The 26,408-nt window shown below is 35.7% G+C and overlaps 1 protein-coding gene and 1 pseudogene across 2 annotated transcripts in view; both read right to left on the bottom strand.

Moving 5' to 3' along the window:
- Nucleotides 1-26,408, bottom strand: part of VMP1 (vacuole membrane protein 1) — a 102,922-nt gene that overhangs the window by 41,856 nt on the left and 34,658 nt on the right. For both annotated transcript variants that reach the window (XM_037491873.2, XM_037491872.2), the window contains exons 6-7: nt 20,831-20,998; nt 12,702-12,833 (exon numbers count right to left, since the gene is read on the bottom strand). In XM_037491873.2, coding sequence (XP_037347770.1) covers nt 12,702-12,833; nt 20,831-20,998 — 300 coding nt within the window. The remainder of the gene's footprint in view (nt 1-12,701; nt 12,834-20,830; nt 20,999-26,408) is intronic.
- LOC119230598 (protein SET-like) lies at nt 10,656-12,073 on the bottom strand (annotated as a pseudogene).

Genomic DNA, 26,408 nt, shown 5'->3' on the forward strand with positions numbered 1-26,408 from the left:
AAAAATGCTCCCTTAAAATAAAGTTAAATCCAGAAACTATAAGGTAGCCCTTCAGGAAATACATAACCTATGATGGTACAATGACTCATGAGTTATACTCAATAGAAATACAAGATAATTGATACAAATATGGATGGGAAAATGCATTTGAAAAAAAGACAAAGTTTACAGCAATTAAAATTTCTTATTTTTTACATTCCTATGTTGATAGAAATAATGAGAAACAGTAAATTTCACATTGTCAGCAACATAACATTTTGTGAAAATGAATCTAAGTAGCTAGGTTACTTGGAGAGATGGCATTTAGGAAAGCAAACTTATTCAAACCATATCCTTCCAAGTAAATATGTACAACATTCCTCCTCTGTTGTGTAAGCTTTAAACACAAAAATACCACAACCACCCCCATACTCCCCATTCCCTATTCCCTAAATAATACTGGCTGCCCTAATCTTTTAGGACACATTAAACAAATAAGTTAATTTTTCAAACTTTTATTCCTAACATGTCTTTAATTTTCCTTTTATTTATGGCTTTGCAACTTGTAAACAAGTTACTGCAAGAAACTTTCATTTGTTTCTAAAGTATGAAATTTTAGAAATACTCTCCTACTCAATGTGAATTAAAAGTAAATTGTTTAGCTTAATGGTATTTTCTATATACCTTGCTCTCAGATGACTAATAAAATTCAGATGCAAAATCAGTTCAATCTTTGGTACTTAAAATGATTTCTGGGCATCCCTGGTGGGGCAGGGGTTAAAGACACAGCATTTATCAAGCTATCTATCACCAGCCACTGCAACATGAGTTCAATTCCCAGCCAGGGAGATAACCCACATGGCTCAACAGACTCTCCTGTCTCATCCGCTGCTTCCCTCAGCAGCGTATTTCATAGCTCTGCCTGTTCTGCTCCCCACTGTGTCTCTGATGATTCTTCTCACCACCAACACCTCTGGCCTACACCCCAGTTCTTGTATGCATAATAAATAAATCTTTAAAAAAAAGATTTCTGCATTTTACATTTTATGCAGTGGAGAAGCACTGATAATTAAGTGAACACACTTCAGGTAATGCTACATTTTCTCTCTTAATTGGTATTCCTTAATTTATTTGAAGTATCTACCTCATGAGTAGTATGTTCAAGACCAGGCAGGTGCAGAAAATATACACATTTTTTTATGGACTTTTCTCAAGGAGTTTACAGACTCCTGGGAGAGACAAGGAAAGTCCATAAATAGTTTTAAAAGATGGTAGAAAGTGACAAATGATACAAGAAAGATACTGCAAAAGACAATTTCCGGGGATTGGAAGATTTTTGAGCAGCGAAGTCCCATGACCAGGGATACTTTTCAAAACAGTAATTTTTTTTTTTTTTTAGAACTCAGTAATGCATAAAATACTACTTTTGTTGCTTTGTGTGGGAACAGATTGTGTGGGAAAAGGCTAGTAAAGAGAATATCTATTAGGAAGTCACTGAAAGTTTTCAGGGGATAGTTGATAAACGTCTGAGTTAGTAGAGGGAAGAGAGTGGAGAGGGAAAATACTCAGACAGTAGAATCAATAGGCCTTGAAAAAGGACTGAATATGGCAGGCAAAGAGGGAGTCAGATGACTCAGATTTCGACTAAATGTGATTGTAAAGATGATATCATTAATGGAAATCAGGAACAAAGGCGAAAAAGAAGATCATAAAGAGAATAATTAAACCTGGCATGAAAGAGTCCACAAAAAAGTCCATATAAACAGCTATCTAGAACTAACTTTTATAAACGTTAGAATTGTTCAAGGTCATAGGAAGCTACATTCATTCATGTCTACCTCCCACAGACATCTAGTGAAAACATGACAGAAAGCCAAGAGTAAAAGGAAGTCAGCTTAGTGGAAAAATACTGCCTAATTCAATAATATACTCACAAAAATAAATGAGGCACCATAAGGAACCATAATTTAAACAAATGCATTAATAATCTTTTTTTTTGCTTAAAATATCTATACTATGAAATTTAACCATCAGTCAAAACTAGAATTTAAGCAAATACTTAGCTTTAAAATTGTAACCTAGTAACATTTTTCCTAGCAAAAAGCATATACACCCTTTAACCTAGTTGGACAGCACATATAAAGCAAATGAGAGCCAAGTAATTTTTTCACTCTTCCTGCTGATAAACTGCTACCAAAGAGCTTTACCTTCAAGAATATAAAACACACTTTCTACTTTAGTCTTAGCAATCCAAAATTTTAAATACCCACTCATGATGATTTATTTTCCTTAATTTGCTGTTTTGGCTACAGCTGATCCAAGTATTCTGCATTTTACTGCTCCTATCAAATTAGAGGAAATATAAAATACACATATCTATGAAGAAATTCCAGCAGCAAAGTCAGATAAACTTTTGGATCCCTGTGAAACCAACTACTATAAGAACTTTTATTTTTTTCTTTTAAAGATTTATTTAGTTACACAAGAGCTGGGGTACAGGCAAAAGGCGTGCGAGGGTGAGAGGATTCACCAGAGACAGAGCAGGGAGCAGAACAGGCAGACAGACCGAAAGCACTGCTGAGGGGAGCAGCTGGCGAGACAGGAGAGGTCTGCCGTGCCATGTAGGCATCTCCCTGGCCGACAGGGAATTGAACCCCTGCTGCAGAAGCTGTGGACAGCTCCACAGCACAGTGCTCAACCGGCTGCGCTGCCAGGGAGGCCCTATAAGAACTTCTAAATAATCATTGAGAAGATATAATTAAAAAGATGTCAGTGAGGGCCTCCCTGGTGGCGCAGCGGTTGAGCGCTGGGCTGCGAAGCTGCCCGCAGACTCTGCGGTACCGGTTCGATCCCCGGCTGCTCCCCGGCCACCGGAGGAGGGTCCCACATGGTGCGCAGACCTCTCCTGCCGCCCACTGCTCCCCTCAGCAGTGTACTTCGGTCCTTCTGCCTGCTCTGCTCCCCACTCTGGCTCTGGTGAATTCTCTCACCCTCCCGCGCTTCTGACTGTACCCAGTGCATGTAATAAACAAAAAACAAACAAATAAATAAATAAAAAATGCATGCCTCTTAAAAAAATAAATAAATAAAAATAAAATAAAAAGATGTCAGTGAACTTTTAGCTAAATGAAAACCCACTATTTTTTAATAAGCCATAGTAACTATTTACAAAAATATAACATCCAATTTGTAACAAAATATTAATACAAAACTAACATATGAGACTCATTGGGAAAATAGTGTTAGAACAAGTCACAAATTGCAAATTAATGGAAAAAGAGAAAGTCAGATTCCTACATATAGGCAAGAATATTTCAATATATTAAATATGTAAAGGGAAAAGAGTAAAAACCATAAAAAAATCTATAAGAAAATACAGATGAACATTTAAAAGGGCTCAGAAAAATAATTTCAGACATCGCTCCAAAAGGAAAAGTCCAAGATATTAGAATAGTGGGGGGAAAAATTTAACACCTTTAACCAAACAGTAAAGTAAAACACACAATAAACAAAATAAACATACTGGCAGCATATGACAAAGGACTGTCCTTAAAAATGTCAATCAACAGGAAAATGAAAAATATTACATATAGAAAGCACATGAAGCAGTTAAATGTTTTCATTTTCTTTGTTCATCTACATCTTCAACACTTTATACAATATACTTTGTAATCAGAAAGAAAGCTGTTACAAAAGCAAAGATATGGAAAATATTTGATGACACTGAAAAATGTTCACAATATGGTTTTATGGTCAAAACAAGTCACAGAACAATACAGAGTGTGATTCACTGTTATAAATATTTATAGAGGAAATGACTGAAGGATGGATGGATTATTTTTCTACAGCGAACTGTATCACTTTGTAATAAGGACATAACAAAAAAGTCAGTATCAAATGTCTAGAATATATGTGGAAAAGGAACTTGAGACAAGTATGTATAGTATTAATCTAGTTTTTATTTTAAAGAGTTACTCATACAAAGAAAATTCTATAATATGGTGATTATTATTCTACTTTAGGGAGTAGGTATGTGAGTGTTCACTTTTTACTTTTAATACTTCTGGAATATTTGAATACTAGAAGTACTTATATAATAAAAATATGCATTTCTGGAAAAAAAAAGCAAAGAGTCTAAGGCAAATTTGTTACTGAAAACATTAAAAAGTATTTTTAAGATAGCAGATTTAAAAAAAAAGCCAAAAAACTCTCTTAAATGGCTATTATTTGCTAAATTAAAACCTTAAAACAAAACCAAGAGTGTATCATAACAGTGTGTCAAAATAGCTTTGGCATTATAGATATTTACATTATATCCATTACTTGGGTATAGTAATAACCTTTAGTCTTAGCAAAAACAAACAAAACCAAAAAAAAAAAAAAAAAAAAAAAGCGATTTTGTCAAGCCCCAGCAAAAGACTCCTCTTTGAAAAATGAATTACAACATTAGTACTCTCAGGTAATTATATTGTAACATGGAATACTGACAACAGTTCCCTCTCATTATTCTCCCACCCTCTTCAACCACAAAATGAATAAATAAATGTAAAAAAAGAAAAAAAAAAAAAGTCTCATCACCCCTTGTCTAAACCTAGGAAATAGTAGGTAGAGATAATTATGAACATATATAATGAAATCTATCTCTAAAATGTGACAAAACTGATAGAAACTGGTGAATAAATCATGAGAGGCAAGTAAGAAATATTCCTATATTTCCTAATCAAATATAGGAAAAAGAAAAATACTTTAATCAATTATTTATTTTAAAAAACCTGAACAAGAAATGTTGTTGTGTTATGGTAGTTACCCTAAGCAGAGCACTAATTTCAAAGTCTGAAAATTCGATTGGGTGTTGGCTCTGAGATGTCAATGATGAATTTCTGAGTGTATTTTCTACTCAAATCGGGGAAAATACCTTTTACTTGACTGTTGTACTGAGGCACTTCATTCAAGTGCCTTACACATAATTTTACTGACCTTGAGAAAGAAAGCTGCAATGTGGGATGAAACTTTTAAAGGAAATGTTCATAAATAGTACATAATTTTTAACTAAAGGAGGTAAAACAAAATATGCACATTTTGCTTACATTTTTCAATATAAGGAAATATGAAATTAGAGATTAAGAAATATAGTTTTGGGCCTCCCTGGTGGCGCTGCGGTTGAGCACTGGGTTGAGAAGCTGCCCGCAGCCTCTGCAGCGCCGATTCGATCCCCAGCCGCTGGCGAGGGTCCCACATGGCGTGCAGACCTCTCCTGCCGCCCGCTGCTCCCCTCAGCAGTGTATTTCGTCAGTCTGCCTGTTCTGTTCCCCGCTCTGTCTCTGGTGAATTCTCTCACCCTCCCGAGCTTCTGACTGTACCCAGTGCTTGTATAAATAATTAAATAAATAAATCTTTACATTAAAAAAAAAAGAAATATAGTTTTATCCTACAATAGTGACACAATTATTGGCTTGATAAGGTGAATACAGCCAAACCTATAACCTCAGAAGTATTGTGTGCAATTTGGTTTCCGCGACTCAAAACAGACAAAATAGAATGAGAAAATATAGTCAAAAAGTAACCAATAATCAGGGTCATAAAAGATGAACAAAAAAGATTATTATTCAAATGGGAGATAAAGACTAAGCGTCTTTAAGGCCTCAAATTATATAGATTAATATAATTTACTACTTCATCAAATTCTAGAAGATCTGAGTTGATGGAAGTTCAGCTTTTAGATGGTAACAAGTTCACGAAATGTACTATTTCTAATCCTAGAATAAAAAAATTGTAAAGAATGAAATGACTCATCCAGCTAATATTCTACCCAAAAGAGAGAGTAATATACATGAAGGCATGAATAACATCGGAGTCAAGGAACTCATTCTTTTTGAAAGAATCATTTCATTTGTACAAAATTAAAATAGGATTTGAAAAAATACTAAACCAAGGTGGGCCTCAGAAAACTTCTGTTGACTAATTCTAAGACAACGTTTACCTCTGTAGTTTCTCAGCATGAGTATATCCTCTTGCTACAGGAAAGACAATTTTTGGCATAGTTGACAAGTTCATCATTTCCCCCTTTCAAGGAAATATGTTCTATCCTATTAAAGGAAATTTCCTCCTATTACAGAAAGTTTCCCACTTCAAGATAACTAAATAAGACCTCTGTCCTGTGGCAGATTAGAGGTAGTTACAAATTTTTAGCTACACCTCAGAGAGGTAGAGTTTAATGTCCCTCTCTAAATCTGGACCTTCGTTGGTGAGGGACATGACCAATATAAAGTAGCAAAATTGGCTGGGATTGCATAAGTTATGTCACAAGACACCTTGGAGTTTCAGAAGTTCTTTTGGAACTCAGGTGCCATGACATGAGGAAGCCCATGAATAGTAACTTGAGGACCAACTTCAGCTGAACTCCATGTCAACAACCAGAATCAAATTGCCAGTCATATGAGTTATCTTGGAAGTAGATCCTCCAATTTACAATTAAGTTATTCCACACAAACTGCCTTTCTGTGAGCATTGTAAGTGACTATTCTTGCTTTAAACCACCAAATATTGGGGTTGTTCGTTAACTAGCAAAGATAACTGAAACACCCATTTTATTATTTTTTAAAGATTTATTTATTTATGCATACAAGAGTGGGGGTACAGGCCATACATGTAGGGGGTGAGAGGATCCACCAGAGAGAGAGTGGGGAACAGAACAGGCAGACGGACTGAAATACACTGCTGGGGGAGCAGCGGGCGAGACAGGAGAGGACTGCCTCGCCATGTGGGTTTCTCCCTGGCTGGCCGGGGATCGAACTCGTGTTGCAGAGGCTGTGGATTGCTTTGTAGTGCGGTCCTGAACCCCTTGCGCCACCAGGGAGACCCAAAACACCCCATTTTAAAAATAAACTCCATATATAAAGAAAATAGAAATATGAATTCTTTCATTGATGAAAACTAACATTACTAAATAAAGAAGGGCAGACAGAGGGAAAGCATATACCTAAAAGCCTGCAAAAGAGGCTGAGATAGAGGTGAAAACAAAGAAACTGTGTAAGAAATAAATTCCCAGAACCCACTCCTACTTAGCACAGACAGAAAACTTCCTCCCCCACCCTCACAGAAGTACAATCTCCAGAGAAAGTCAACCAAAGGCTTGGGAAGTATCTGCGCAGGTATTCACAGACTGGATATAAAGTGGGTTAAGTGAAAGTCTACATGGTAAATGGTGATCTCTAATTCTCCTTCTACAGCCTAGCTTTATGTTAGCAGCAAGGCTTATTACCAGGCAAGACACTGGAGGATTCACCACTGCAGAAAAGAAACTATCCCAAAGGAAAGATCCATGGTACTGCTATCTGGTGAAAATAAGGCAGACCACCACCTGTATACTCTGCCTCAACATACACAGCTTCCGTTCAGCTTTTAAGAGTTTAGTTCTTTTTTTTCCTTTTCATTATATGGATATAACTTTATTTAAAGCAGATACAGATAACAAAACCTTCCACATAGCAAAACCAGTAAACTAAAGGCTCACCAACTACCAATAAACTTGCCTATGCCCACACAATGTGATCAGGGATCCAGAATCAGTGCCTCTTATATGTAAACAGAGACATATGATCACCAATCTTTAAGGAAAGTGTGCAACAGGAAAGAGGACAAAAGAAATAATGCCTGGAGCAACAGAAAACTTAAAGAAACCCTAACCTTCAAAAAGAAGATAAACTTTTTATTAGAAATATAAAGCAAATTGCTTTTGGAAAAACAAAACAAAAAAACCTGCTTATAAAGGACTCAGGAGGATATTAATCCTATCAATATCAACACCAAAAGCTAAGACAATTGAGCGTTGCCTTCCAAATACTAAGCTGAAAAAATCATTTTTATCTTAGAATTCTAGAGTAGCTAATTAAGTGTGAATGAAGAGCACAACATTTTCAGAATTTTCCATCTACTTATCCTTTATCAGGAAGCTACCGCAGAACATGATGAACCAAAATGAGGGAGTAACTCAAGAGAGAAGAAAAGGGATTCAAACCAAAAGAGGAGAAACTATGTACAGTGCCAAGAGAACACCAAGTCTAGATGGGAGTGGAAGAATGGAGGGTTCCCGAGTGATGATTCTAAGAAAAATAAAAATTGATATATTTTATAGGTGTAGCCAAGTAAAAAGTGATATGGAGAGGTTTCAGAGGTGGAAGGGAGAAGAGTTTTGCAAAGAAATTATACAAATGAAAAATTGTTAATTACAAACCAAAAAGCTTAATAAAAAAGGAAAATAATCATACTATATTAATTGGCTTAACAGTGGGCCTCCCTGGTGGCGCAAGGGTTCGGATGCAACCTATGAAGCTATCTGCAGCCACTGCAGCACGAGTTTGATCCCCAGCCAGGGAACAACTCACATGGTGCAGCAGACCTTTTCTGTCTCGCCCGCTGCTCCCCTCAGCAGTGTATTTCAGTAAGTCTGCCTGTTCTGTTCCCCACTCTGTCTCTGGTGAATCCTCTCACTCCCCACACCTCTAGCCTGTAACCAAGATCTTGTATGCATAAATAAATAAATCTTTTTAAAAAAATAATTGGCTTAACAGAGAATAATATTTATCCATGTTTGGCATCCAAGCCACAATGTAACAATTTAAAGTTATAAACTATGTTACACTTTATACTATTTCAACTTGCTGATTTTTTTTTTTTTTTAAAGAATTGGCCACTTTATTTTTTGCGTAGAAAAATTAGGATGCTGGTGAGAAGACAGGGGGTGAGAGGTCTGCTGTGCCATATGTGGGTTAGCTCCCTGGCTGGGGATTGAATTTAGACCATAGCAGTGATAATGCTGAGACTCAAACACTAGGCCACCAAGGAGGCCCACTTGCTGATTTATGTACACGGGAAAGGTTTTTGAGATGCTCAATGATATATAGTAATTAGTACCACAGATGACAGAGGTATCAGTTGTTAACAGTGGGGTTATTCAGTTACATCTATGGGTGGATGTGGTTTCAGTAACTGGAAATCACTAGTGATGCTGCCATTCTAGGTTTTGGTTCTAGCTCTACTTCTAACCATGTAAAATTAGGTAGGTAAGAAATTCTACATCTGAAATTTTCTATAAAATTAGAATGTACCTTCTATACCCTCAGTGTTAATATAATTATCAAATTAGATACTAGATTTTAAAAAGCACTAAAAAGAATTTAAAAGTTGCTTATACTAATAACAATGATTAGCATTAATATAAATATTATGTGAGGAAGGGGAGGCATAATATGTGGCTGATAGGTAAGACAAGGACAACTTGCTTCTTTCTATGCAGAGCAGATGTTTTTAGCTTGTTGATTCATTTGTTTTATATTTGGCTATGTGATGTCCGTATTTTAAAGTTTTGTTTTCAACTAAAAATTATAACTATGTTTAGTTGATTTCCACTTAATAATACTTTTCTAAAAATGCCATCTGTATGTTTTTTTTCCCTCTTTACGGTAATAGTTTTTTGAGTCTTAATTATACTGAGAAGCAAATTATGAATTCATTCCTCAAAAAAAAAAAAAAAGTGTGCATTTATGGGGCACAAGTACTTATAAACACACAACAATAAATCAAATTTTCAAACAGATTCCATAGGTTAATGAACAAATCTGGGAAGGGATATGAATTTTATACATAATCTTTTAAATTATTTTTTACATCCTTTTTATTTATGTCTATGTTGATTTCTACTATCATCCCTAAAATGGACACTCAGTCAGTTAATAATGTTCTTAGAAATTTTCCCCAAAGAATAAGTCATCTATTTTGTAACATTAGATACAGGATGATATGCAGTTTGTGCTCAGGTGTAAAAGGCCATAGCCAATTACACTGTAGCTTGCCTAAGCTCAGAATTTAGTTGTCGTGTATTCTAGTCGTTTATCGTGACCATTTTGAGGATACCCTTTAGGGTTAATTTGACTGAAGGAAAGGCTAGTTGACTTGCAGAAAAATCTGGATTGCTAAATATTATTTAAACAGAACAATCTACTATTGCCAAGTATAATGCTACATATTGCTTAGTAGTTTAAAGTGTTAAAGGATGTGATATAATTAGTATATTCACTCATGAACCATTTTAGCAGCCTGATCACTATGGGACAGAAAATGAGGATGAAATCACAATGTTGCTTTTAGGGAAAAAAATTGACCCTATAGAAATAACTATGTTACAAGATTTTATAAGAGAGCTATGAATCTTTGTATGATATTCAGAGAAAAGATAATTTTAGATGAGGTAAATAGGAGTCTTGTTTCTTTCTGAAGGCACCTGAAAAATGCAGCTTTTTTTTTTAAATGTTGAAGAATAGGTAGACTCTATATTTCTGCATATGATTACTTATTTATATATGTCTCATTTACAATTTCCTGTGAGGAAAAATGACTTCTTGCAATTGACTTATGCTACTTTTTTTTTAAAGATTTATTTATTTATGATATAAGAACTGGGGTACAGGCCAGAGGTGCAGGGGGTGAGAGGATTCACCAGAGACAGAGCGGGGAGCAGAACAGGCAGATCTACTGAAATATACTGCTGAGGGGAGCAGTGGGCAAGACAGGAGAGGTCTGCTGTGCCATGTGTGTTAGCTCCCTGGCCAGGGATCAAACTATGCAGCAGTGGCTGCCGACAGCTTCATAGTGCTGCTACTTAACCCCTTGAACCACCAGGGAGGCCTCTTTAAAAAATTTTTTTTTTAATAGGAGAGAATTTTATTTTAATTAAGTGTCATCTAATACTTCGAGGATTTCCATTAAACACGATTAAACATGTCAAAGAGAGAAAGTCATGTTGTCAAAACACCCACTTTAACACATCCAAACATCTCCAATCCAACCTTTTGCTGATCTACTATACCCCCATTGAAAAAATTTATCCTTCTCTTTTCAAACAAGAGAGAGTAGACAGATGTATGTTGTCCATCTTCACATAGAGACATAGTACACTCTCTGAGCCCAATATACAGATAAAGAAGGGAAAAAAACTTAGAATTTTAAGCACTACTGCACAGGGACTAGCACACTCCAGCTTCCAGCAGAGCTAAGGGAGCAGAAGGCTTTTCTTTTTTTCTCACAGAGAATGGTGGTTTTGATTCCATAAAGTTTTTGCTGAGACAAAAAGTGATAAAAATGAATTTGGGCAGAAAGGTGTAGAGATTCTTTCCCACTGTATTGTGCTTATTTCTTCCCCAAATATGTTGAGAATCATGGTATAAAGGAGAGAAAAGAGACCTCAATAACAGGGTGACTGAGCACAAGAGGGAAAAAGAAAGGACTGAAACTTGCTCTTAGGGATTGAAGAAAATTTAAGAAGGTTGGAATCCGTCCATTTTCCATTAGTCAACTTCTCCTTTATCCCCTCGCTTTCTTCCCCCCTCATCACCATCTTCACCTTCATCCTCATCCCTTTCATCAACAGCTTCTAGTCCTTCATCATCATCATCTTCTTCATCATCCATGCCTGGAACCAAGTGGTACTGTAATGGATTTGGCCAAATACCATTTCTGATGAGCTCTCTTAACTCATCTGCAGCAGAAGGTCGGCCAACCAGATAAAGCAGCTCTGTGGTACCTGGTGCCCTCTCTTCCTGTTGGCTTTATTCTGCATTTGACTTGAATATATTGTCAGATCCTTTTCAGATTTCCATTTCATTACAGTGGATGCTGAAGATGGATCATACTCTCATTCAGATGAAATTCTTTGGACATAACTTTATTTTCAAATAAAAATTTCAAAGAAAAATTTTTATTTTCAAACAAAAATTTCACCAAATAAAAATTTATTCTGTAACCTGATGAAACAGGTTCAAATCTGTCACTTCAACTCTTGTCAAATAATGCAGCGCCTCTTCATTCTCCTGCAGCAGAGCACACACTCGGGGATGGCTGACAATTGTTACCCCAAAAGGTGGGATTTTGGTGATCCACTTCAACTTTCTCTGAAAAAGTGGTTGGCTGAATCTGTTGTCTTTCTGTTTTACTTTCAAAATCTCCTCACTGGCTTGTTCATTAAGTCTGTTTCATTTTGTACTTTATCAGTATGTTCGATTGCTTTTTGATGCTCTTTTTTTCCTCATCTGCTTACCCAGGGAGTTTGACATCATCTCTGGCCTGGCCTCAGCAGGAAGTGTTGGTTTTTCACTTGAAACTGGAGTAGAGATTGGTGTTTGGGGCCCATGCTCTGAGGAAAGCTGCAGAACCAGACCCAAGGGAACCAGACTCTGGAAGAGGCTGAGGACTGTCCTTTCTTAGTCACTTGCCCAAATAATTTTCTCTGAACATGGTAAACTATATTTGCTATTATTTCTAAAAAAATAATTTGGAAGTTCTGCTTCTTTGGGCTCTAGCCTGGTTCACCTATTTGTCCACCTTACTTATTCAATAATGTTCTAGGTAGCACTTATCAACACAAAACAGACACAAACGTTTCAGTTCCTTTACCTCATCAGCAATGTGATCTTATCTCATTTCTGGCAAGGTGTTTTAGTGTAGTGTGAGTTGTTCTGTCAACTCTTTTCTGTACTACTCTATTCTAAAATCAAGATTCTAATCACGTACATATTTTACTTTTCTGAATATTCTATCCCAATCATGTATCATTTTGTTTTTACCATGGCAGTTTTCTTCTTCAGAGTAGCTATTAACAATTTTACCTTAATCATAACCTCTTTAGACATAATTAAAGTGTCCTATTTCTTTTTCCCCATTGTTCTTACCTGTGCAGTCTGTGCATGTTCCAGCATCTCTTCAAATTCCTGATACTCTTCATCATCTGGTTCAGCACCTGAGAGTCGAGCTGCCCTGGCCATGAAATACGGAGGCAGTTCTCCGATTGCTGTACCGATACCCTATGTAAAAAACCAAAATATTCACATGAGATTCTGTTCTCAACACAATGATACTGAACAGATCAAATCTATGTTTCTTTGTCACCAAAACCAAGCTGGTTACACAGAATGTGTTAGTGTACATAATGAGGAGCACCTGAGTTTGCATTCTGACAACACTGACCTATGCAATTCTAGGCAAGAAAATATACATAAAACCCTTAGATTATCCTTCTGCATTTCAGACATTAAAGTTAACGTTCAGTCTCTCACACCTTTATGTAGACTATTTTATCTTTGCCAGTTTTCTGCCTTTCTAATATCCAAATAATTTGGTAATGAGAATTCATTCAGTATAGCTGTAAGATAAATATTTTCTAGGAAACCTTCTGGTATTTAGGATGTTGCTTTAATCCCAATAAAGCTTTTTTTTTTTTTTTTTTTGCGTGTGTATTGTTAAAACTTTTAACAAATTGTGGTCAGGAAGTCCCTTGGGAACTCAACATTAGGATGGATAAATTTTCACCACAGGAAAAATGTTTATTTCCTCAGGACATTGAGTGACTCATGTTTCAGTCACTTTTGGATTCTTGTTTTTGAAGAGAATTTTTTTCCCCCTATCAACTTAGAACATAAGGACGAAAACAAAGGTAAAAGAGTCAGGAACATGGTTTGAACTTAAAAGACCTAAACACAGGATAGGTAATGATGAAAGAAGCACATAATCTCTAGGAAAATGTCTCAACTTTGATCCATCCTTCTTGTCCTGAGTTACAGTGAATGAAAAGGTACTGTTAGTTCTCAGAAGCAACTTTAGGCCTGTTTGCTCTGTCCTATGGCTTTGCCTATAACCACCTTGAAATGAATCCTCAAGGAACATTATCAAATTCAAACATTTTGTGTTCACAGTGCTATAATTTAATGTGTGGAACCAGTGATCTGCAAGTGAAACTACATCTTCCCTATGTGAAGTAAAAGTACTGAAAAAAAGGTATATAAATGTCAAAAGAATAAGACTATGTTTAAAGAACAGAGAGTGGATAGACACATACATGGAAGGATATATGGGAATAAAACACAAATCATAATTTGCTGACAAGAAGTTAATGTTAGTTAACTTTGGAGGATGTTAAGAAATCAACTTACTATTTAAAAATTTGGTAAACGAAGGGAAAAATCAAGTAATTGCCTTCCTTATATACACTATAAATTTAAGGGTAACCAAATTGGTGACAAGGAGTGGTTTCTCCTTATAAAAGTATTCTTATCAAGAGCTAAAGAAAAAAAATTATGTAGCTGGAATACCACTGTTTTTAACACCTAATAAAACAATGGACTTTTACAGATGAAAAGTGATATGCTACAGGAATATCAGAAAACTGATAGCAAAGCGGGGTGGGATATAGGTAAAACAATGTTAGTCAGCAGTTACTACTAGCCAAAGTTGGGTGACAATGTAATGAATTATATAATTCTTTATATTTAAAAAATATTTTTTCCAAATGAAAAGTAGGAAGAAAGTTAATTGCAAGATTTTATTCAAATCATGAACTTCTGTGCAGTGTTGGTGGTATAGTGGTGAGCATAGCTGCCTTTCAAAACATGAACTTCTCTAAAACCTGTTAAGTAACTGTTGGAAGCAATCATAAGATTCAAACTCATGACAAGTTTCCTTAAAGTTAAAAAGGAAGTAAGGGATTGAAACGAAATAAAGAGCTGCATACAGTCATACACTTAGCTGACCATATTCTTAGTTACATTTTAATTCTGTTCTAATACATTTAATTTGGTATTAGCAAGAATGGTGATCACAAATCAAGATTCTATTTGTTATGCAAATATATAAAAAGAATACAGTCGGGCCTCCCTGGTGGCGCAGCGGTTGAGCGCTGGGTTGCGAAGCTGCCCGCAGCCTCTGCAGCGCTGGTTCGATCCCCGGCTGCTCCCCGGCCACCGGAGGAGGGTCCCGCATGGCGCGCAGACCTCTCCTGCCGCCCACTGCTCCCCTCAGCAGTGTACTTCGGTCCTTCTGCCTGCTCTGCTCCCCGCTCTGGCTCTGGTGAATTCTCTCACCCTCCTGCGCTTCTGACTGTACCCAGTGCATGTATAAATAAATAAATAAATAAAATATAAATAAATAAATCTAAAAAAAAAAAAAAAAAAAGAATACAGTCATCCAGGCAGGTTCTCTAAAACACATTATGATCCAGACACAGAGGTTTATTTAGTCAATTATCTCAAATTAAGTACAATTTTATAATTCTTACAAAATCAGAACAGAAGACCTAAAACACTAAAAACTGTCAGTCTAGGTTAATTAAGGAGAAGGAATGACTAGTTTCCTTATTGTAAAAGAAAGACAAATAGTATGTGGTCAAGCAAACATTCAGAAAGTTCTACGAAAAAGCATCTATTATCAATATCTTAACCTGAAGTCTCTGCTTCTTGAATTGGAGAATTTTAATATGTGTGTCAATTTTATTAAAAAATGTTGGACTTTTGGAACTTTTTTTGAATTTTGGGACTTTTTTTAAAAAATATTTATTTATGTATACAAGAACTGGGATACAGACCAGAGGTGTGGAGGGTGAGAGGATTTACCAGAGACAGAGTGGGGAACAGAACAGGCAGAATGACTGAAATACACTGCTAAGGGGAGCAGCGGGCGAGTCAGGAGAGGTCTGCTGCGCCATGTGGGTAGCTCCCTGGCCGGGATTGATCTTGTGCTGCAGAGATGGCGGAGAGCTTCATAGGTTGCATCTTAACCCCTTGCGCCACCAGGGAGGCCTAAATTTTGGGACTTTTAAAGAGCTTTGTCAAGTATATTTTCAAACAAATCAGCAATATTTATTTTTCTAGGTTGGAAGTCATCAATTTAATGGTAAATATCTACAGAGTAGAAATTTTTATATATGTTGACTATTCAGAAATTATGGTAGTTTCTGTGTTATCATTGTGTTAATCTTTTATAAGAAAATAATTTTTCTACTAAATTTCCCATTTACAATGTTTAAAAAATGACTATATCAATTGTTTTCAGATTGCTTTGCAAATAAAAAAGAAAATTTGCTTCCAGTTTCCCTTGTGGTTATTTTAAAAAATGGTCTTAGAAAAGAATGAAGTTTTGGGAAGCAAATATTATTTAAAAATGAACAATGCTGTAAAAAAAATAAAAATAATTTAAAAAAAGAAAAAAAAAAGAAAGTAAGTTTGGATACAAGCTACAAAATGGATGAAACTTGAAAGCATGCTGAATGAAATAACTCAGACCCAGAAAGCCAGATACTGCATGATTCCATTTATATGCATTATCTAGAATAAGCAAATTCACTGAGGCAGAAAGTAAAAAAAGGTTACTAGAGGCTGGAGAGAGGAGAGAACAAGGAGTTAATGTTTAAAGGGTATAGTTTTTAGTTGATGACAAAAATTCTGGAAGTAGATATTGGTAATGGTTACACAACACTGTGAATGTACTTAATGCCAGTAAACTGTGCGTGTTAATCTGGTAAACTATGTGCTATGTAAATTTTACCACAATAAAAATTAAGCACAAAACAAAATCATGAATCTGACATATAAATGAGCTTAAAAGGTTATGCTCTCTGAAAATTATCACACATACTCTTCTCTACCCTGCTGTGCTTCTTCTTCCCTTCTTCCCTCTTGTTATCCTTAACACTCAACTTAAGCATTGCTTCTCCAAGGAAATCTTCCCTGAATCAGAGCAGGGAAAAAATGAGTTATACACTAAATTTCTCCTTTACAGCACTCATCTCCATAGGTACTTATAAATACATTTTTCCTTAATAATTATTTCCCTCACTAGAATGTAAAGCTACAAGAGGGTAGAGACTGGTAAGTTCTGCTCATTCTTGAATCTCTTGTGCTTGGATATTTTATAACTAGAATTGAAATTCATGATGGAAACAAAATCTGTGAAGCCTTGCACTGGTGATCTAATCAAACCAGAGAAGATCAAAACAATGCGAACCATAAAAAGATACTCTACTGGTCCATAATATCAAACAATTCATTTTAACATGTGTTAGAGACCTATATAAATAAGCTAAAACTGAGGTTGATCCTATTCTTTATCTTATAATTGAAGTACCATGTATTTTAATGATTCAATATATTTATAATAGTGAAGTCTTTAAAGATATTTTACTTTGCAAAGTACAAATTGTTAGAATATTTAAAAAAGATATCAGTTTTAAACTCTTGAAATATGATTGCAGAACGGAGGCTACCAGAAGGGTAGGACAGAGTAGGATAGGGTGCGGGGAACAAAGATGGAAGGTACACATTTGTAGAGGTGTGAGTGTTCCAGGCTTAAAACATACTGCTATAAATCAGCATTACCTCAATAAGCATAACATATATGTACACACACGCACAATACATAACATAAATATGTAATTATAATTATCTGTCTTTCACTAATTTCACTAAACATTTTTCAAGGTTTTGTTAATGTAATTATCATAGCTTCCTTGCCTTTCATGGTTGAGCAATATTACATTGTAGGTATATACTACACCCTTTTTATCCATTTATCTGTTAAGGGATTCTTTGGGATGCATTTTCCTAATGACCGATTATAGTGAGCATCTTTCTATGTGATTATAGGCCATTTATCTATCTTATTTATAGAAATGTGTACTCAAGTTCTTTGCCCTTTTTTTAAATTTTTTTATTTATTTATTTATTTATTTTTTTTTTGTGGGAACCTTGCCGGTGGCCGGGGATCGAACCGGCGTTGCAGAGGCTACGGGCAGCCTCGCAATCCAGGGCTCACCCACTGCACCACCAGGGGAGGCCCAAAGATATTTTTTAAAAAAAGATTTTATTTACTTTTGCTTAGAAGAACTAGGGTGTAGGCCAAAGATGAGGGGGGTGAGAAGATTCACCAGAGACAGAGTGGGGAGCAGAATAGGGGGATCTACTGAAATACACTGCTGAAGGGAGCAGCAGGCGAGACATAAGAGGTCTGCTGAGCCATGTGGATTAAATCCATGGACAGGGATCAAACTCGTACTGCAGTAGCATGGGACAGCTTGATAGCACTGAGACTTTAATCCCTGTGCCACCAGGGAGGCCCCTTTTGCCCATTTTTAAATTGGGTTGCTTGTCTCTTCATTGTTGAGTTGCAAGAGCTCTTTGAACATTCTTGACTTAATACCCTTATCAGACATATGATCTATAAACATTTTCTCCCATAATGTGGGTTGTCTTTTCACTCCCTAGGCTGCATTGATGTATAAGAATTTTTATATTGGGCCTCCCTGGTGGCGTAGCCATTGAGCGCCACACTGTGAAGCTGTCCGCAGCCTCTGCAGTGCAGGTTCGATCCTGGCCAGCCAGTGAGGATCCCACATGGCGCAGCAGACCTCTCCTGCCTTGCCCGCTGCTGCCCTCAGCAGTGTATTTTGTCAGTCTGCCTGTTCTGTTCTCCACTCTGTCTCTGGTGAATCTTTTCACCCTCCTGAGCATCTGGCCTGTATCCTGGTTCTTGTATAAATAAACAAATCTTTAAAATAAAGTTTAAAAAAAAATTTTTTTGTATTAGTGAAGTTCAATTTATCTGTTTCTTTCCTCTATTGCCTATGCTTTTGGTGTGCTATTTAAGAAACACTGCTGCATCCAAAATTAAGCAGACAAGCAGACTTGTCTATTTTCTTTTTTTTTTAAGATTTATTTTATTTATTTATGCATATAAGAGCTGGGGTGTAGGCCAGAGGTGGGGTGGTGAGAGGATTCACCAGAGACAGAGTGGGAAGCAGAACAGGCAAAATGACTGAAATACACTGCTGAGGGGAGCAGCAGGTGAGACAGGAGAGGGCTGCTGCGCCATAGGGTTTAGCTCCCTGGTAGGGGATCAAACTTGTGCTACAGTGGCTGTGGATAGCTTCATAGTACTAAGACTTAACCCCTTGTACCATCAGAGAGGCCCAGTCTCTATATTTTCTTCTAAAAGTTTTATGGTTTTTGCTTTTCAGTTTAGGTCTTTAAGGCATCTGGAGTTAATTTTTATATATGGTGTGGGGTTAAGGTCCAACTTCAAAATTTTGGATGTGAGTATTCAGTACTCTTAGTACCCTTTGTTGAAAACAACAGGAACTAATTTAAACACTTGATATATATTAAGTTTTTTACTAACAAAGATAATTCCAGGGAAAAAATATGAAGAACAAACAGTCAATATCTATCAACATTCTTATAATGTGCAAAGCCTAGTGCTGATTGTTAGAAAGGTAAATTTAAGGGACAGTGTGTATTTTTTAGGAGCTTAAAATTTATTTGGGGAAGTAAGTTACTAAGTCAGCCAAGTTAACTAATTTAGGGCATGTTTGGAGAAAGGCCAAATGTGCGGCTACAGACAATACGCACTCTGGAGTTTAGAAGAGGCAGTTATCACTGCCAGTTGGGATGGAAATTTTTCTTTGTTGCCATTAGTGCTAATTCAGCCATGTAAATCATTTTTGAAAGGACAAACAGAAAAATAGAAAACCAAAGTGTATATACATATAGCTCTTTTTGAGCATGTTCCAAGAATCTTCTGTTATTTTAATAATTTTTCATCAAAAGACAAATGTGATCAAATTTATAAAACATATGCAACTAGTACAATGAACTTGTTTCCAGTGTTTATAAATGAGTAGCAGGAAACATGACAATTTTTCCTGTCTTTCATATTCAACAAATTTGATGTATGGCATTTCCCTTATAATTCTTTTAAAAACACAACATAATTGCTAAAACTTAAACATGTCTGAAAACTCTGTCCCTTCTGTGGACACAGTCACTCTGTTCATTTTATTTTTTAAAAGATTTATTTGTTTATACAAGAACTGGGGTACAGACCAGAGGTGTGGGAGGGTGAGAAAATTCACCAGAGACAAAGCGGGGAGCAGAACAAGCAGACAGATCGAAGATACTGCTGAGGGGAGTAGCGGGCAAGGCAGGAGAGGTCTGCTGCGCCATGTGGGAATCTCCCTGGCCGGCCAGGAGTCTGATTCGTGCTGCAGAGGCCTCGGGCAGCTTCACAGTGCAGCGATCAACCCGCTGCGCCACTGGGGAGGCCCACTCTGTTCATTTTAGTTAAGATTTTTATGTGATCTATTTCACATTTTTATTTGATCACAAACTAAAAAAAAAAAAAAAAAAAAAAAAACTGGAAAAAAACCATAGGGAATTCGAGAGAACACACAAAAGTATTATAGGGAAAAAAATACAACAATTCAAATAATGAACTAGAAAATAATTTAAATAGTAACAGAAGCCTTTGTCAAAAGAACTATTCCTAAGCGACAGACATTTGAATGAATTTAGGCCAACAAAAAAGGAAAAAGAATATTTCATGTGTATTAAAATAACGTGCCTTTGAACATGTCTAAAACCTTCCCAAAATATACTTAAGCAAACCATAAAAATAATTTGTACGACTATGCACAAATACAAAAGTAAATATTTGTATATGTATTTGATCACCATGTACAATCACAGTCTGATACCTCTATTACAGTAAAACTTGCTTTATTAAGAAATATCCAACCTTGTTTTATTATAATAATAATTCAAAATGTGAAATGAGTCCTCTAAGAATAAACACAGTATTTCAATTTAGGAATTGAGACATATAACATTTACCAATCTGGACCAAGATATAACTACCTGTCATGTGCTTTTCAAATATATAGGCATTGGTGAAATGTTGTAGAGTAGTTCAGTTGCATCATCTATACTCCTTTTCCCTATTGTTGTCTACTTGGGATCAGCTGCTTCATGTTACCTATAATTTCATGCCTACCTTCTAAATACCATTCACAAACAGGGAAAGTTTTCTAAGAGTTATCTTTTTATTGGAAGTAGGTAGCTAGTGATGTCATAAATAATCTACTTAGTATTTATCTGAATTCAATTTCTTTTTTTTTTTGTCTGAATTCAATTTCAATGAAGTAAAATGTTTCAAGATAGGGAGGGTCAATTTTAGACAAAAATGAAAATGAGTATCTTACCCACATGCAGGCCTCAGTTCTAACTTTTGAGATGATGCTCCACAAAGAAATGGCTCCTTCAGTGCTTTCTTCATTTGGACAAATAATCTGATCAGGATAGGGTGGTTCAGGGAAATTAACTGAATTGCATTCATAAGCAGCTAATGTAACTGAAGCTATATGTGGACCCTATAAAACAAATGAGAAACTTTTGATGAGAAAGGAATTATCAATATAGTTATTTTCACAGTACCTGAATTCTACATTAATAGAAAAATGTTAGCTTTTAAAGAATGATACAACAAAATATTTCAAGATGCAATTAGAAATTTGATTTAAAAAAACCCTTCCCAGAATCTCCTGTCTGCTTTAAAAAAAAATTCAGATTTATTGAGGCATAATTTACGCTAAGAATCACTTTTTTTAGGTCTAGAGTTCAATGAGGTATGACGAATGTATTCAGCCTTATAACTTCAACCAATGAAAATACAGGCCATTTCTATCACCACAAAAAGTTCCCTTGTGCCCTTTTGTAGTAATTTCCTTTGCCCAACACCAGCCTCTGGAAACCATAAGATTTCTAGCTTGATTCTTATTTTATTTAGCCCTATTTCTCATTCGTAATTATATCATTCCCTGTGATAAAAACTCGGTGTCCGTTATTCCTTTAGGTTTGATTTAAGAATACCACTTTTGCCCTTCCTTAAAAACAGTTAATGAATTAACCTTATTTCTCCCACTGAGATTCTGAAACAAAAATAAAACTGTGGAACCAGTACCAGGGAGTTTGCTCTTAAAGCTGTTTTTTTTATGGAAGGCTTTGTGCTGCTTTGTACCTTTATTTTGAAAATATTACAATTTAATAATAATCACACATTAAAGAAGATTAAAATTTATATATGTAATAAAGGTTTATACACAGTGCACATTATGCCAACATGGAAGGGAGGGGTCTGTATAAGAATATACTCAGAAGAGAATTTGTTAAAAGTATAAATTCCTGGGTCCCCAACACAGGTTGATTCAATAGGTAGAGGTGGAAAACTGTGTTTTAAACATGCTCCTTCAGTTTCAAATAACTTAGGTCATAATAGACTAGGTTAAGAATCAATGGGAAGGCCCCCTTAGTGGCTCAAGGGGTAAAGAGGCAGCTATATGACGCTATCTGCAGCCACTGCAGCATGAGTTCGATCCCTGCCAGGGAGGTGACTCACATGGCGCAGCAGACCTCTCCTAACTCACCCATTGTTCCCCTCAACAGTGTATTTCAGTCAGTTCCCCTGTTCTGCTCCCACTCTGTCTCTGGTGAATCCTTCACCCCCTGCACCTCTGGCCTGTACCCGAGTTCTTGTATGCATAAATAAATAAATCTTTAAAAAAAGTCAAAGGGAGAATGCTAAAGTTTATGACCCTTTTCTATGGGGACACCCTGATATAAAAGGATCATAAAAAAGGCAATCTCAGCCAAGTTACTTAACTTTCTGGGCCTCAGTTAAACTCATGGTTTTATTTTGCACAAAGTTCAAAAACTCCAAATATAACTAAATGTCAGTAAAACATAATGCCAATTTCCAAAATTCTCATGAGGTGTGAGAGCTGAAATTTGGACATTCTTAATATGCTGCTCTAACACATACGATAAATATTCATTTAAATACATCCTGTAGGGGCCTCCCGGTTGGCGCAGCAGTTGAGCACTGGGTTGTGAAACTGCCCGAAGCCCCCGGAGGAGGGTCCCACATGGCACGCAGACCTCTCCTGCCGCCCGCTGCTCCCCTCAGCAGTGTACTTTGGTCCTTCTGCCTGCTCTGCTCCCCGCTCTGGTTCTGGTGAATTTTCTCACCCTCCCACACTTCTGACTGTACCCAGTGCTTGTATAAATAAATAAATAAATCTTTAAAAAAAAAAATACATCCTGCAGACAAAATTTATCAGAGAGTGATAAGCCATAAGTATAACTTCTAGAGCACATTTGTTCTGATTCAGGTTCTGGCCTTTGCCACTTAACTTCTGAGTCTTACTTTCCTCTTCGGTAAAATGGGAATAATAAAATACCCTCAGGGCCTACATTCTGGGGATATTGTGAAGTTTAAATTAGTTTATATTAAGTGCTTAGCATCTAGTGTAAGTCCTCAAGAAGTACTAGTTACTAGCTGCATAGAAAAAGATTTCATTTGTAGGATAAAATTATACAGTTAATGTATAAAATTATACAGTTACTAGTTGTATAGAAAAAGATTTTATTTGTAGGGCCTCCCTGGTGGCGCAGCGGTTGAGTGCTGGGTTGCAAAGCTGCCTGCGGCCTCTGCGGCGCCGGTTCGATCCCCAGCCACCGGAGGAGGGTCCCACATGGTGCGCAGACCTCTCCTGCCGCCCGCTGCTGCCCTCAGCAGTGTACCTCGGTCCTTCTGCCTGCTCTGCTCCCCGCTCTGGCTCTGGTGAATTCTCTCACCCTCCCTCGCTTCTGACTGTACCCAGTGCATGTATAAACAAACAAACAAACAAACAAATAAATAAATAAAAACATGCCTCTATAAAAAAAAAAATTAAAAAAAAAAAAGATTTTATTTGTAGGATAAAATTATACATACAACAAATGTTTTTTACATATAAATCTTTTAAAATCACATATTGAAAATCTGTAGTTCAAAGATAAAGTGCATAAGATGCAGTGATGAAAGCAAAATATTAATAACCATTGCTATCAAGATAAATGGTGATACAAAACATATTTTGTTACATGTTAATATGAAAGATACTCATAAATCTAAGCTATATTTCTCCCAAAATGTGACAGGCATTTTGTGCTCAAATAAAATCTAAGAAATGAAATTCTGTACTTGGCCCTGAATCAATTATTAGGTTTTTAAAAAAAAAAATTAATTAATAAAAAATAATATTATTAGGTTTCTTCTGGACAGATGAGTCTATACAAATTGTATACTTACATTTATCAGGTACAATTAAAAATATTTGAAACCACATGTAATATTCGAAACCACAAAATGAAAATGTGGTATAAATAAAACAGAAGAAATTCAACAGTTTGTCTATGATATAAACACATAGCTGTCCCCCTATCGGCTATAGGGACACTCTACCCCTGAGCTCTCGAAGCAAATTCTAAGTGAACAAAAATCAAACTGTTTTGGGTCCGAAATAATGAGATTTCTGATATGCACAAAATAGGAAAAAACTACATTTCTATTCCAGAAATACAGACATGCACCCATTAGCTTAATTATTCAACATGATAAAAGACTTATTCTTATTCACAGTTTTAATTGTTTTTTTTTGTTTTTTTTTTTTTTTCAATAGCTGAAATTACTCTTTATTTATTTATTTATTTTTTTTAATCACCACAGAATAGGTTTATTCAGGTAATAATGATACATATTCCTTAGAAATTATATTGAAAATAGAACTTGGATGTTGATTGAACATCTCATTTAATTCATATTCAGCGAATAACTCAAGTATTTATATGTGTTGGACTCTGATGTAATATATGTTTAAAGGGGTACAATGTCACAAAGTCAGAATATTTTGTGAAGAAAAAAAATAGTCTCTTCGGAAAGTGAAATTTTCTTAGGCTGTGAATGGAAATAATATGCATGGTTCAGTGGCTCAAATCTGCTGGAAAATATTTATCTTTTTCCCTCTTTTTTTTTTTTGTCATTTCAATTTCCTTTTTTTTTTTCTTAATATTAAATTTTATTTTTATATTCCCCCATACAATTGCAAACGCCCCATTCTGACCCCAATCCTTCCCCTCCCGCCCCCCACCCCCCAAAAAGTGTCTCTGGTTCATAGTTTTTTGTTGATTTTGATTTTCACTTTCTTATATTCATTTTCCTGGTCCCTTATTTAAGTTTTCTAGATTCCTGCTATGAGTGAGACCATCCGGTATTTTTCTTTTTCTTTTTGGCTTATTTCGCTGAGCAGCATTCAAAAAAGATAAACACATGCAATTTGCAGCAACATGGATGGCGCTGGAAGGGATCATGTTCACAGTTTTAATTGTAACTGATTCTTAAAAAGGAAATTTTCAGCACTCTGATGAGAATTTTTTCCCTAAAGAAAGGACTGTTCGAAAACACAACTGATACATACTTTCCATAACCACACTAATAAGTCATAATTACTCAGCCTTAAAGGCAGATGTGGTGGTTCCCAGACAGAATGAACATGAATAACTCAGCTTCTTGTTCTTTGTTCATTTTCAAAGAGTCCCTTTAACCTGTACCTTGACATTTTAGTTTAAACTCTGGTTAATGATAGGAAACCTCACAAGTTCTTTTCAATGTTATAGGTTAATATTAACCTAAATATAATTCACTTGTCTAAAATAAATATTAGTTTATATGAAAATTCCCAACACAAAAAGTAAAAAAAAAAAATAATTCTGATTAGAAGAATTTAAAGTTATAGTCATTTTAAGAGTGTTTTTTAAAAACTATGAATTGTACCACATCTATCAAACAGGGAGAAGTCCATTTTAAAAATATTAAATGAAGAAATACGGGATAAAGACAAACAGCTATGGTGTAAACAGAAAAAAGTGTGAACTACCATAAAACATAAGAATGTACTGAGTAGGCTCCAACTCTATGGGGTCATGGCTGGTATTAATATGTGTATACCTAAAGATCCTGGCCTATGAATGAAGTTCTACCTCAGATCATGAAGTAACTGGTAACTAACTACAAAATTGGCAATATATACAGAACAATTATTTTCAGACATTGTACCACAGGAATTATAGGACTTCTAGAAATATGCATGGGCATCCCCTTTAGACTTTGGCAAACAAAGTTGCATGTAGGTAACGATAAGCTATCGTGTCCTTGAATTCACACAGGGCTAGAACATTTTAGTTTCAGCCAGTTATATTACAGATTCAGCACTCATGGAAGACGCTGAAAAGAGCCTAGACTACAATCTATTCTTGAAAGGCCATAACAGGTATTTTTTAAGTCTTAGATTAAGCTGATTCACAGGTAACTGTCTACTAAAACAAAGAAAACTGATGCTCTATAAGGAAAGACAACAAAATTTTAACAGTTAACAATTTAATACCCAACATAAAATAACTAGGTATATGAAGCAGGAAAATATGGCCTAGCCCGAAGAAACTAAATTACTCAATAGAGACAAACTTAGAAATGCCAGAGACAGTGGAATTAGCAGACATGGACTTAAAAAATAGTGAATATATATACGCTCAAAAGGATTTAAAATAGCAGTTGGTAAACTTCAGTCCATGGATCTACCACCTGTTTTATAAACTTTCAAAGAATACAGTCATGTACCACAATGGCAAAATTCAAAGGTTCTGATAGAGACTCTAATGGCCCACAAAGTCAAAAATATTTATAATCTGGCCTTTTACAAAAAAAATTTGTTAATCCCTGATTCAAAGGAAAATATAAACATAATGAAGAAAGAAATGGAGAGAGAGAGAGAGAGAGAGAGAAAGAGAGAGAGAGTGTGTGTATAATCCAAAATAGAACTTCTGGAACTGAAAATAAAATACCTGAATAGAAAAATTCATTGTATAAATTATCAACAAATTAAATACAGCAGTAGAAAAATATTC

Source organism: Talpa occidentalis, unplaced genomic scaffold (genome assembly GCF_014898055.3).
Source record: "Talpa occidentalis isolate TD23 unplaced genomic scaffold, MPIMG_talOcc4v2.1 talOcc4.7, whole genome shotgun sequence".
Lineage (NCBI taxonomy): Eukaryota > Metazoa > Chordata > Mammalia > Eulipotyphla > Talpidae > Talpa > Talpa occidentalis.